Here is a 13413-nt window from a genome sequence, read left to right on the forward strand (position 1 = left end):
GAGCTAAAAATTGACACACATGCTTGGAATGACATGGGGTTTTATTAGAACCAAAAACAAAACAAAGTTCACAAAATGTCAGACAGATGGTGCTGGACAGCAAAACGTCAGTGACTGCGCATGAGAATCGTGTATAAAAGGAGCTGTAATGAGAGAGAGAATCAGATGCACCAGCAGTCGCAGCATGCTGATGTTACCTGAAAAGGCGCTTTTAGTGAAGCTGTATTATCAGAATGGGAACGTGCTAGTTCAGCGTTACGATCCTATCGCCATGGGAAGGGGATTCGAACGGGTAAAGGTCTGTTGACAAATGCAGCTGTGGAGAGAATGATTTCGAAGTTCGAAGCCATGGGTTGTTTACACGATAGACCCCATAGTGGTCGACCGAGCACAACGCGTAATGCTGCTCAGACAGTTCAGGAAGAAATGGAGACTGCAGCGGGTTCGTTTATGCACGGGGAAGTCAGCGCTCGTGCAGTCGCACGTCGCACCGGCATTCCATACACTACTGTTTGGTTGGCGCTTAGGCGTACCCTCCGACGCTATCCGTACAAAATCCGTCGGCATCATGAACTGTTACCTGGCGACTTAGTGAAGCGGAAGGCATTTGCGGTGTGGGCATATCAAAAGATGGAGGAAGATGACGATTGGTTGAGTAACGTGTTGTTGACCAATGAAGCTCATTTCGCGCTCCGAGGGTCTGTCAACGCCCACAACTGCAGAATTTGGGCTACCGAAAATTCTAGAACTGTTGTGGAAACTCCATTGAACGACAAGAATGTATTGGTTGCATTTACCACATCTACGGTTACCGGGCCTTGTTTCTTCGAGGAAATGCGTGATTCTGGTTTTGTAACAGCTACCGTGACGGGTGAGAGGTACGCCGATATGCTACAGAATCGCATCATCCCCAGCCTGGCCGATAAACACCTGCTGGAACGTACGATGTTTATGCAGGATGGTGCTCCACCCCATATTGCTAGACGTGTGAAAGATCTCTTGCGCGTGGCGTTTGGTGAGGATCGTGTGCTCAGCCGCCACTTTCGTCACGCTTGGCCTCCCAAGTCCCCACACCTCGGTCCGTGCAATTATTGGCTCTGGGGTTACCTGAAGTCGCAAGTGTATCGTGATCGACCAACATGTCTAGGAATGCTGAAAGACAACATCTGATGGCAATGCCTCACCATAACTCCGGACATGCTTTACAGTGCTGTTCCCTACATTATACCTCGACTACAGCTATTGTTGAGGAATGATGGTGGACATATTGAGCATTTCCTGTAAAGAACATCATCTTTGCTTTGTCTTACTTTGTTAAGCTAATTATTGCTGTTCTGATCAGATGAAGCACCATCTGTCGGACATTTTTTGAACTTTTGTATTGTTTGGTTCTAATAAAATCCCATGTCATTGCAAGCATGTGTGTCAATTTGTACCTCTCTATCTACGTTATTCCATGATTTATTCAGTTTTCAAATTTATACTGACTTTTTGATCACCTGGTACTTCTGTATGTCAAGAGTTTTGGAGGACAGCTTCACAATGGAACTGTTTAGACTCGAGCTTCTGAAGGGGGACAGAACTGAATTTCTGAGAGAGTGGCAGATTTAGTACGTCTGTGCGGCAAGGTTCGGAGGCTACGAGGTGACGTGTGGGAGGTGTCACAGAGGCCCCGTAGTGGTGGCCCATAGTGGTAGCCTGAGGCGGGTTTATAAGGTGAATACATTGCACAGCTTTTTCAGGCGGAACCGTGTGTGCCAGTCTCTTTCTCGGATGGCAAGGGTTTCAGTCGGGGAGACAACTCTTGCCCACGCTTCCTTCCAGTACATAATGCTCCATTTATTAAAACATACTCAGCAATCCCAAATTTCGAATGTAGAAATTTGGGATTTAATAAATGGAGCATTAGGTACTGGAAGGAAGTGTGGGCAAGAGTTATACAGTTTTGTAGAATTAGCTCGATGAGTGCTCCGACATGTAGAGGTCATTGTGGAAGGATGGGCTGCAGCTGAAGATGGGTAATTTGTCCACTGTCTAATGCCTTTTCTATGTGGTGGGTAGCAACCCATCCTAATTAATATTGTTAAATCTTTGAACCACAAATGTATTTAAAAATAGCGAAAACAATCAAGTATATCAGTTCCAGTGTTCGAATAAAAACAAAAAAGGAATCATGAATGCAGTGTTAGTGTTCTTCCCGTGCACAATAAAAGATTATTGACATACTTCATGTTAACACTGCCGAGATATGTAGAAAAAAAAAATAAATATTTGTTGTAAACATTATCTTCTGGGTTTTTAATGTGCCATATTTAAATCACAAGCAGCAGAAAAATTCAAGCCACAATAATTGGTGGGTGTTCACATAATTCGACAACAATTGCACAGTTGACATGTTTTCAATTTTTATTTAAAAATATAATTACACTGTTTAATTTTTGGACAAATCCTCTTCGATTTGCATTTTGCAGCAGGATTACTGAATATAGTGTCAGACAACTCGGAACCTGACACAGTACAGGTACTTTTACTAACTGTCAGTAAGTCAGAAAAACACTGAAAAGGAACACCGAAGTGTAATGTCATCTCTTCACTGTAGCACCGACTACTAGAGCCTACAAGATGTACGGCGACGGTCCCTATCGGACGGAGGTGCATATTCTCGAACGGGGCAGGTAAGTAGTATTTTGCAAGTGAGACAGCTATTTGTATGTCGAAAGTGGTAATTGTGTAGCAGTGTATATCTGAAAATATTATCCGGATAAGAGTCTCCGAAATGCTGTCGGCAGACTATCGACCCGCAGACTGGGGGAGATGAGTCCGACTGTATATACCATTTAAATACGCGAACCAGTGCTCGTATTGATCTGCTTACTGCTGTGAGTTAGATAAGTTCTCTAAAGTAAACTGTGTGCACATCTGCCAGCTACACGCGTCTCCACGCAGCTAGCACCCCAGCTTTTAATACGAGACATCACCGGTCGGAACCCCGTGGGGAGAGTACGAGTACGGCGACAGTCTTACTGGTTTCCAAAATACAACCAGTGTCGAAATGTGATTTGGTTTGCAGAGAAATTCACCACGAGAAAATGTGCGGTGTGTGCTCGAGGAGAAGGAGATATGGCGAGGGTCGAGACTTGACAACTTATGTCTCGTGCCCAAAATATTTGGTACGAAGATAAATTTTGAAAGTGTGTAATAAACAAAAATTTATCTTTGCCTACTGCCTTACTTTACAGATTGCTCTCTCTTATCTCAGTTAGCTGCCCTCCCTGTAAACCTTTCCAAACCTATCCCTCTCCTCCACCGTGAAACAGCTGTCTGTTCCAAAAGCTAGGCTGTCGTCAATACGTGTCCCATTGCAGTAATAAATATTTCAGCTCTCAAAGGTAGGTACAGGCTGGCAGTCTGAATTTATTCGATTACTCAATTCCATTTTCCTGCAATACAAACAAACACTCCCTTTGAACTACTACAAATATACAATGTAGTTGATGTCGATACCATTTGACGTGCAAAAGCAAAACAGTTTAGTGGGTATGTGTGTGTTTGCAAACACACACATTTTTTTGGAGACAGTGCTTGAAATTTTAAAGGAACCTACAAATTGATGTAACTCGAAAACTACGTACATTCGTATAATAGAGTAATCGATAAGTGGAAGTTGTTTCATTGATGTGTCGTATGACAGAAATTGGCAAAATTAACAGAAACACATTTCTCGACATCACAATGGAGGATCTTCAATAGCCAAATGCAGTCATAACGGTGAAGCACGCTTCAAAATGTATTGCCAAAGTAAGTACACTATTATAAAGTCATTAGGCAGACATTACTCAGTTCACAGGAATGTCCTACACTGGCGAACACTCGAAGGCAGATGTCGACAATCCCGGAAAAGCTTGCCGACAAATTTTGAACCTTTTTCAGGTCTTAGGTCGACTAGCCCGAAATGGAGCGTGCGACGTCTCGTCGAGCCGGCTCGTCACTCTCCTCGGGCAGTTCGGAAAGCCGACTTTTTCCTGCCGGGTGCCATCTCCCACTGTCGATCCCAGACCCTTAGAGCCCGGCGTGGGTGGAGGGGACAGCTTCTCACTACGCCTCAGCTCCAGGTGGGGGAGGTGCTACTCAGTTCGTGTGGATCTTCCCACATGCCATCACTGCACTACAAGTACAGCTCAGGCTGCGTCACAAACCTTACTTAATCGGAAACTACTTTTTATTTATAAGTAAATAGTGTAGCTGGATCATTATTAAAATGAAATGGCAGTACATGTCAGCCCCACGATCAAGCGTAATGCCGGAAACTGAAAGATTGCAGGGTCGAATCTTGGTGTGGCTGTGGTATATTTTGGTCTCCCTTTAACCTAACCTTCACTTCTCGACGATGTGAAAATTTGCCAGGAGAGAGACACGGTATGGATTCCACATTAAACAGTAACTCACTTTACACACATCCGACTGAGGGAACCACACTCTGCTGTCGAGCCGGAACTGACGTCGTCGTACTTCGCAGTCTCTTCTTTGCAGACGCAGTGCTCTGAGAGCAAATCTGCTCTCGGTCTGCAGAGTGCTAACAGTCTGTGCACCTTTCCCGTAGCATGTCGACAGTTTGGCCTAGTGGCTCTTTCGTGTACTTGCACAGGATGCAGTAAACTTGTAGTTTCCAGAGTCTCAGACTGTTCTTAAATGACCCCGACACGGCTTTTGACTCGGGTGCAGGCAGGATACAGACTTATATTTCCGACGTATTTTCATGAAATAAGAGATACGTCCCATTATGCCAGTTTTCTCTTCTGTTGTAAACTGCTCCACAGGCTTGTCTAACTTTACAGCACACCGGATTTGGCAGTCAACGAAACCATTTTCTCGGAATCGGTCTGTAGGCCATACTACTCCACTCCACGAGCCGCGTGCGACAGTGTGCTCAAAATAATTCCCGGTTGCAAAGCAGCACTATAATACAGGCAGGAAAGTATAGACGGTGTACGTCAGTCTCGGCAGATGCCACACACACACACACACACACACACACACACACACACACACACACACTCTTCTTTGAGACAGGGGACACTTAAATAAAAAGAACACATTTGCATATAAATAACTGAATATTATAATTAACAAAAATAGCGACAGTGGTGACAGTAGTCTGCCGCTGCCCCGTCACCCGTCAATAGCCGGCCCTCTGCAGCTCCCTCAGCTGGCTCTGCAGCTTCTCCTCCTTCGTCTTCCTCTCGTGGCTCAGCTGAAACACGAGGCACCACCACACCCCCTGTCACCTTAGTGCTACTAGTACACTGCTTGTAAGACAACACTGCTCACACAGATTAAAATACCGCACACATTTATGAAGACAGCATAGGACCACATAGCAAAAATCCTCTGATAACACGGGGGATATTTAATTTAATTTACAAAAGGAGAAAATATAAAAAAAATGCATGAAATGGAAGAAGAAAATCTGAATACAGAGGTCTAAAAAGTGAGACTGATAGAAAATGCACAGTGGCCGAGCAGAACTGGCTATACGACAAATGTGAGGTCGTAGAAGCGTGCACGACTAGGGGAAAGGTAGATGTGTATAGGAAAATTAAAGAGAGCTTTGCAGAAAGGAGAACTAGCCGTACGACATCGTGAACTCGGACGGCGAGGCGGAGTCGAAAGGAGAAGGGACAGGTGAAAGGTGGGAGAAATATATAGAGGGGCTACAGCAGGGAAATGAACTTGAAGACAGTGTTATATAAAGGGAAGAGTAAATGCCAGAAGAGAAAAAAACATTTCACCTAGTGTACAAGAATAGTGAAATACACTCTGATTTTGAGAAGAACGTAATAATTCTAATCCTAGAAAAGGTAAGTGCCACCAGCTATGATATCGGCACACTACAAATTTGAGAAGTCACAGTTGGAAAATACTGACTCAAATTATTTACAGAACAATGGACAAAGTACTACAAGCTGACATCGGGGAAAGCCAGACTGAATTTCGGAAAAATGTAGGAACACAAAGCAGCCTACGAACTATTGTAGAAAATAGACAGACAAAAGGCAAACCTAGGTTTGTAGCATTTGTAGGTCTAGTTAAAGCTTTTGACAATATACACTAGAATACACTCCTTCAAACAATGGAATGTAACAATATTATGAGAAGGAAAGTTGCTACTCACCATATAGCGGAGGTGGCGAGTCGCACGCAGGCACAACAAAAAGACTGACGGAAAGTGAGTTATCGGCCAACAAGGCCTTGCCTGAGACTGCAGTCGTGTGTGTGTGTGTGTGTGTGTGTGTGTGTGTGTGTTTTGTTGACAAAGGACAAGGGCCGAAAGCTCTATTTGTGACCGTCTTTTTGTTGTGCCTACCTGCGACTTGGCACCTTCACTATATGGTAACAACTTTCCTTTTCAGAATAGTCTCTGAAATTCTGAAGGCAGCAGGGGTAAGATACAGCCAGTGAACCTTTACCTACAACTTGCATCAAAACAAGACTCCAGTTTTAAGAGTCAAAGGACACGAAAGTGAATCAGTAACAATTGTAATCTGTTGCCAACATTATTCAATCTATACTCTGACTGAGCACTGAAGTGAACCGAGGAGTAATTCGGATAGGGAAATAGAATTTGGGGAGAAGAAATAAGACGTCTGCAGTCTACACTGACACTGCAATTCCGTCAGAGACAGCCGTGAATTCCGAAGAGCAGTCTAACACAATGGATAGGATCTAAAAAAGAGGTTATAAGATGAACAATGACAAAAGTAAAGGAATGTAGTCAAATTGTATCAGTTGATGATGAGGGAATTAGACTAGAAAATGAGAATTAAAGTAGTGGATGAGTTTTGTTATTTGGGCAGCAAAATAACTGATGATGACTGAAGTAGAGAGGATATAAAATGTAGACTGGCCATGGCAAGAAGAGCATTTCTGAAGAGGAGAAATTTGTTAACATTGAATACGACACTGAATTTAAGTGACAGGAAGAATTTTTAGCAAACAGAACACAGCATGTTGTTATCAATGGAGAGACGTCTACAGACGTTAACGTAACCTCTGGCATGCCACAGGGGAGTGTTATGGGACCATTGCTTTTCACAATATATATAAATGACCTAGTAGATAGTGTCGGAAGTTCCATGCGGCTTTTCGCGGATGATGCTGTAGTATACAGAGAAGTTGCAGCATTAGAAAATTGTAGTGAAATGCAGGAAGATCTGCAGTGGATAGGCACTTGGTGCAGGGAATGGCAACTGACCCTTAACATAGACAAATGTAATGTATTGCGAATACACAGAAAGAAGGATCCTTTATTGTATGATTATATGATAGCGGAACAAACACTGGTAGCAGTTACTTCTATAAAATATCTGGGAATATGCGTGCGGAACGATTTGAAGTGGAATGATCATATAAAATTAATTGTTGGTAAGGCGGGTACCAGGTTGAGATTCATTGGGAGAGTCCTTAGAAAATGTAGTCCATCAACAAAGGAGGTGGCTTTCAAAACACTCGTTCGACCTATACTTGAGTATTGCTCATCAGTGTGGGATCTGTACCAGATCGGGTTGACGGAGGAGATAGAGAAGATCCAAAGAAGAGCGGCGCGTTTCGTCACAGGGTTATTTGGTAACCGTGATAGCGTTACGGAGATGTTTAACAAACTCAAGTGGCAGACTCTGCAAGAGAGGCGCTCTGCATCGCGGTGTAGCTTGCTCGCCAGGTTTCGAGAGGGTGCGTTTCTGGATGAGGTACCGAATATATTGCTTCCCCCTACTTATACCTCCCGAGGAGATCATGAATGTAAAATTAGAGAGATTAGAGCGTGCACGGAGGCTTTCAGACAGTCGTTCTTCCCGCGAACCATACGCGACTGGAACAGGAAAGGGAGGTAATGACAGTGGCACGTAAAGTGCCCTCCGCCACACACCGTTGGGTGGCTTGCGGAGTATAAATGTAGATGTAGATGTAGAAGTCTTTTCTGAAAGTATTTGTCTGGAGTGTAGCCACATACGGAAGTGAAACTCAGATGATAGACAAGCAGAGAATAGAATTTTTGAAATGTGGTGCTACAGAAAAATGCTGAAGATTACATTGGTAGAGCACATACCTCATAAGGAAGTCACGAATAGAATAGGAAAAAAAGGAAGTTGTAGCACAACTCGACTAAAAGGTGGAATCGGCTGATACGAGACGGCCAGAGGCTCCGAGAATCGTCAGTTTCGTAACGCTGGAAAGTGGAAGGGAGGTGGAAGCTGGACTACGGCAAGCAGTCGGCACTCACCGCGCGTATCCTGATGTACTGAGCCGCGAAGCGCTCGACGTCGACACGGCCGGAGAGGAAGGCCTCCGCCACGGCGTCGCTTTCCTCGTCGCTCTGCTGGGCCGCCAGGCAGAGTGTCTCCTGCAGAAGAGCACAGAGTGGTGGGTAGACAATGCCGAAGAATGTGTACTTAATACTCAACTATTTCACGACCACTGGGTCTACTTTCGGGAGTCGATACAGATTTAGGCTCAGAACATCAAATAATAAACAGTCCGCAGTTAAATAATAAACAGTCCGCATCCCGGATGGCAGCACAATTTTCGATGGAAAATGTAAGAAGCCTGCAACCGGGAGAAACTTTGGAACCGGTCCGTGGATCGCACTCGGCCGGCACAGTAGGTAGTTTGCCATCTGCGAAAGGTACGGGTCCGAATTCGAGTCTCGGTCCGTCATCTGGTTCGGTGTGTTAACACCGACTGGTGTCTACAGGGGAGAAATATATGTGATTGCTGACAGCATTAGTCCTCAGAATAGATTTAGTAATTATTTGTGGAATAAAAAAATTTCAGCTACGGTGCAATAATATACCATTTAAATCCGAGATGAAAGAGGTAACTCTACACAGGCTTCTCAGGGTGCCTGTCACTTGTAAACGATAGTCTCTTCTCGATTTGTGATTCGGACTTCCTCTTCTAACATTATCGAATGGTTTTATAATGTTTAGGAATATGGAGGTGGTTTCTCTGCAGATCCTCTTCGTTGTTCAATTATTTGTTTTGACCTGAGTGCTGCACCTGCTGTACAGCATCCCTATCTAAAGCCCATTTGTTTTTTCACTTTAGACGCACTCAGATATACTACTAAAAATATCTTTGGATAATTAGTACGCAGTGACAGCAGGTCGATCCCTCACATTTATGCCGGTCTCCCTTTTCAGACAATGAGATTACTTTTTTCTGCTGCCGTGCTTTTGTTAGTAGTGGTTTGTTTTCTGACGTGTATTATACAGATGTAACACTCTGAGACATGAGGGCAAATTCCTATATCATTATCCGTGCTACTTATGGCTGCTGCCATCACTTTCACAACGTCTATCAATTATGCACACACTTTTGACAAAAAAAAAAAAAAAAAAAGATTATTTGCCAGGCAGAATATTCAAAGCATGTAACACAAATATACAAACAGTAAAAAATTGGCTTATAAGGAAAAAGATTCCAAAGGATCAAGCACTGTCGTTGATAGTTAAATAAAAAAACTTAAATGTTTTAACTATCTAGGATCTGACATTACATATGAGTATGATAGAGATAAAAAGAAAAAACTAGCAAAATTCTCAAATCAAAATATATGCTGCTTGAAAAACAAAACACTGGAAGCAGAGTAATTACAGTTTTATAAAACTGTGGCCTTTCCTGTTTTATTGTATTGAACTGAATCGTGGGTCACATAGAAATACGAGTGCAGAATTCAGACAGCAGAAATGAGATTTCTCAGGGCAGTAAAAAGGCACTGCAGATCAGACATAACTGAGAAAGGAATGAATTGAATTTATAGATCAGAAAACAAAATCCTTGAAAACAGAACCATATGGAACTAATATGTTATCAGAATGAATCCCTGAAGATTACGTCTCAAAACTGCAACAAAATCAAAAGGGAGTAGTCGAGGAAAAGACAGGTATCGCAACAGAAAAATGCGCAACGCTTGAAACCTGTAATAATAAGAATAAAAATTATGGCTACAGGGCCTACATGTATGCTGGACACTTAAATTAATAAATGTGTGGAGGGAATGAATTAACACTTATTGCTACATTTATTTTGAGTAATGCATTTTTACTTAATGTTTCATTACAGTAGCCAACTAAACTTTGTGCCGTCCCGGTGCTGCACCTCCAGGCACACACTAGCTGACCGGCCCATTCTACAGCAAGCTATATGTTGCTCCCTGCTTCAGCACCAGTGCTTGCTCATGTGGGAACACTTGCCAAACTACAACTGCCCGAGAACACTACTACTCGCAATAAAACAGGGGACAGCCTGAGTATTTGGGACGTAGGTTTTCAATATACAGGGTGTCTGAAAAAGAATGTAACCTATAGCTTCCAGCCTCCTGATACCGGATTACAATCCTTTATATACCGTACATACAGTGACACGTCAAAATATTTTTATCTACCTTACGAAGAGTCAATAAGACCACCCTTCACGACACATTTAGTTGACAGTCCATTTCCTCTCTCGCAATGGTAGCAGAAGCTTCTGCAATCCACTCTCGCACCCCTGTCAGATCTCGAGGTGACGGTGAGAAAAAGACCACAAAAAGATCACACACGGTGTCACATCTGGAGACCTCGAGGTCCGTCTCGACAACACGTCTACGTCAGGGCTAGTGCGATCTTGACGTTGTGGACGATGTTCGTCCAGATACTTTCTCACGTCATTACAGAGGTGTGGTGGGGATCTGTCCTGCCAGAAAAATGAAATCTCGAGAGTCCCCTCTCAGTCGTATCGACGGCATACGGATTGTATCGAGATACGAATGTCCCATTACAGTTCCTTCTGCAAAGAAAAATGGCCTGTATAGCTCCATTCGGTGCTTGGAAATAGAGACATTTAACTCTGAACACATGACAGTTTCTCCAGCGATTCACCGAGTGTTTTTTGAACCCCAGATTCAAACATTCTCTCTGACGGTTCTGCTCTCGATACCACTGAAGACTACCCTGTCCGTAAAATTTTCATTTGCCAACTATCCCAACTAAAGATGGTGCAAGGGTGAATGCCTCCACAAGGTGAAGCAAGTTCCTCCCGAATATCAAACACTTACAAACAACATTCCAGAGTGTTGAGTGATGCTAACAGGTTTCTGAACTGAATTTGTGGAGCTCAGTTGGAAGGTTTGCCAAACTCCAGGCAGTGAATGTGGACTGCTGCTACTTTGGCCTTTGCATAAGCATCTGTCTCTACAAGTTTTCTATGCTGATGCTCACTGGAGTTTTCATCAGGTGGACTGAACAGAAACTGTCACCAAAAGCTGTGACAAACTGTGATAACAGACACTGTCTTTCAGTGTTCCACAACACAACATGCCTTCTGTTGTTGCGCAGCTAATTGTGGTCTTCGGAATGGTGGATATTTCAATCAAAACTTGAGCGTATCCAGTAGCAATCATTGCCACCGACACCTCTCTCCACAAACTGGGCACAGGGAGAACAAAAAAGTTCAATCTATTTTGAACACCTTTCAAGTACAATCCTCTTTAGACACCAGTCATGCATTTGTGACAGTGTCATATGTCCAGCAATGTCACACTTTTCAGAATTTTTTGGCCATAAAATGCCACAGCTCACAGTAAACTACTTGTTGCTCACACGACTCAGTGGAAATCGGTAGCTAGCATCGAACCGGTGACGATCTTAAGCTGTGTCGTCCCACTGTCAACTGAGGAGAAATGACAAGTGGATGTGCACCGTCCGTTTTTACTACAGAATGCAATGGCTGCTGCCATGCAATCACACGTGGCTTGTACTCGCACTGCCACGGGATGGGAGGTAAAGGGAAGGCTCCATCAGAGACAGAGACAGATAGAGAGAGAGAGAGAGAGAGAGAGAGAGAGAGAGAGACAGCATATGGCAGCCTAAGCTATACTCGAACTGGGGGTGACGTATTAAGGCAGAAGGGGCGTCACTTCTCTTAGTTATTAGGTTGGTGCACAAGTTCATTGCATTTTTTATTTGCATGTTGGTATACTGATTGCTATGGGTTTATTTATCGATTGTCATTTTTTGACAATGTTGACTGGAGTACTCTCTTTCAAATTCTGAAGGTGGCAGGGGTAAAATACAGGGAGTGAAAGGCTATTTACAATTTGTACAGAAACCAGATGGCAGTTATAAGAGTCGAGGGGCATGAAAGGGAAGCAGTTGTTGGAAAGGGAGTGAGACAGGGCTGTAGCCTCTCCCCGATGTTATTCAATCTTTATATTGAGCAAGCAGTGAAGGAAACAAAAGAAAAATTCGGAGTAGGTATTAAAATCCATGGAGAAGAAATAAAAACTTTGACGTTCGCCGATGACATTGTAATTGTGTCAGAGACAGCAAAGGACTTGGCAGAGCAGTTGAACAGAATGGACAGTGTCTTGAAAGGAGGGTATAAGATGAACATCAACAAAAGCAAAACGAGGATGACGGAACGTAGTCGAATTAAGTCGGGTGATGCTGAGGGAATTAGATTAGGAAATGATACACTTAAAGTAGTAAAGGAGTTTTGCTATTTGGGGAGCAAAATAACTGATGATGGTCGAAGTAGAGAGGATATAAAATGTAGACTGGCAATGGAAAGAAAAGCGTTTCTGAAGAAGAAAAATTTGTTAACATCTAGTATAGATTTAAATGTCAGGAAGTCATTTCTGAAAGTATTTGTATGGAGTGTAGCCATGTACGGAAGTGAAACGGGGACGATAAATAGTTTGGACAAGAAGAGAATAGAAGCTTTTGAAATGTGATGCTACAGAAAAATGCTGAAGATTAGATGGGTAGATCACATAACTAATGAGGAAGTATTGAATAGGATTGGGGAGAAGAGGAGTTTGTGGCACAACTTGACTAGAAGAAGGGATCGGTTCCTAGGGCATGTTCTGAGACATCAAGGGATCACCAATTTAGTATTAGAGGGCAGCATCGAGGCCAAAAATCGTAGAGTGAGACCAAGAGATGAATACACCAAGCAGATTCAGAAGGATGTAGGTTGCAGTAGATACTGGGAGATGAAGAAGCTTGCACAGGATAGAGTAGCATGGAGAGCTGCATCAAACCAGTCTCAGGACTGAAGACCACAACAACAACAACAACAACAACAACGAGTGGAGCTGTGGACACTAGAAAATTGGGTGCTAAGTGGAGAAATCAGAACATGTCTCACATATCCTTCTGTTTGTGTTCAATAGAGGGGTAGCTGCAGTGGAGGCAGCCAGAAGCATTTGTGCCGTGTACAATGCCACTCGACAGAGCTCGGGAAGAAAGAGGTTTTCTCATTTTAAAGAGACTTGTTTTGACATTAGTGACGCTCCACAATCGGGAAGACCTTTGGGTTACCATGAAGATCATTCAAACACATTCATCCACAATTATCAATCACAGTGTACTCAAA

The 13413-nt window shown here is 43.3% G+C and overlaps 1 protein-coding gene across 1 annotated transcript in view; it reads right to left on the reverse strand.

Moving 5' to 3' along the window:
- Window positions 1–5095: 5095 nt before the first annotated feature.
- LOC124552719 (vacuolar protein sorting-associated protein 37A) overlaps window positions 5096–13413 on the reverse strand; it is a 69954-nt gene continuing 61636 nt past the window's right edge. The window contains exons 6-7 of the mRNA XM_047127061.1: window positions 8279–8398; window positions 5096–5251 (exon numbers count right to left, since the gene is read on the reverse strand). Of these exons, the coding sequence (XP_046983017.1) occupies window positions 5177–5251; window positions 8279–8398 (195 nt within the window). The 3' untranslated portion in view covers window positions 5096–5176. The remainder of the gene's footprint in view (window positions 5252–8278; window positions 8399–13413) is intronic.

Source organism: Schistocerca americana, chromosome 10, assembly GCF_021461395.2.
Source record: "Schistocerca americana isolate TAMUIC-IGC-003095 chromosome 10, iqSchAmer2.1, whole genome shotgun sequence".
Classification (NCBI taxonomy): Eukaryota; Metazoa; Arthropoda; class Insecta; order Orthoptera; family Acrididae; genus Schistocerca; species Schistocerca americana.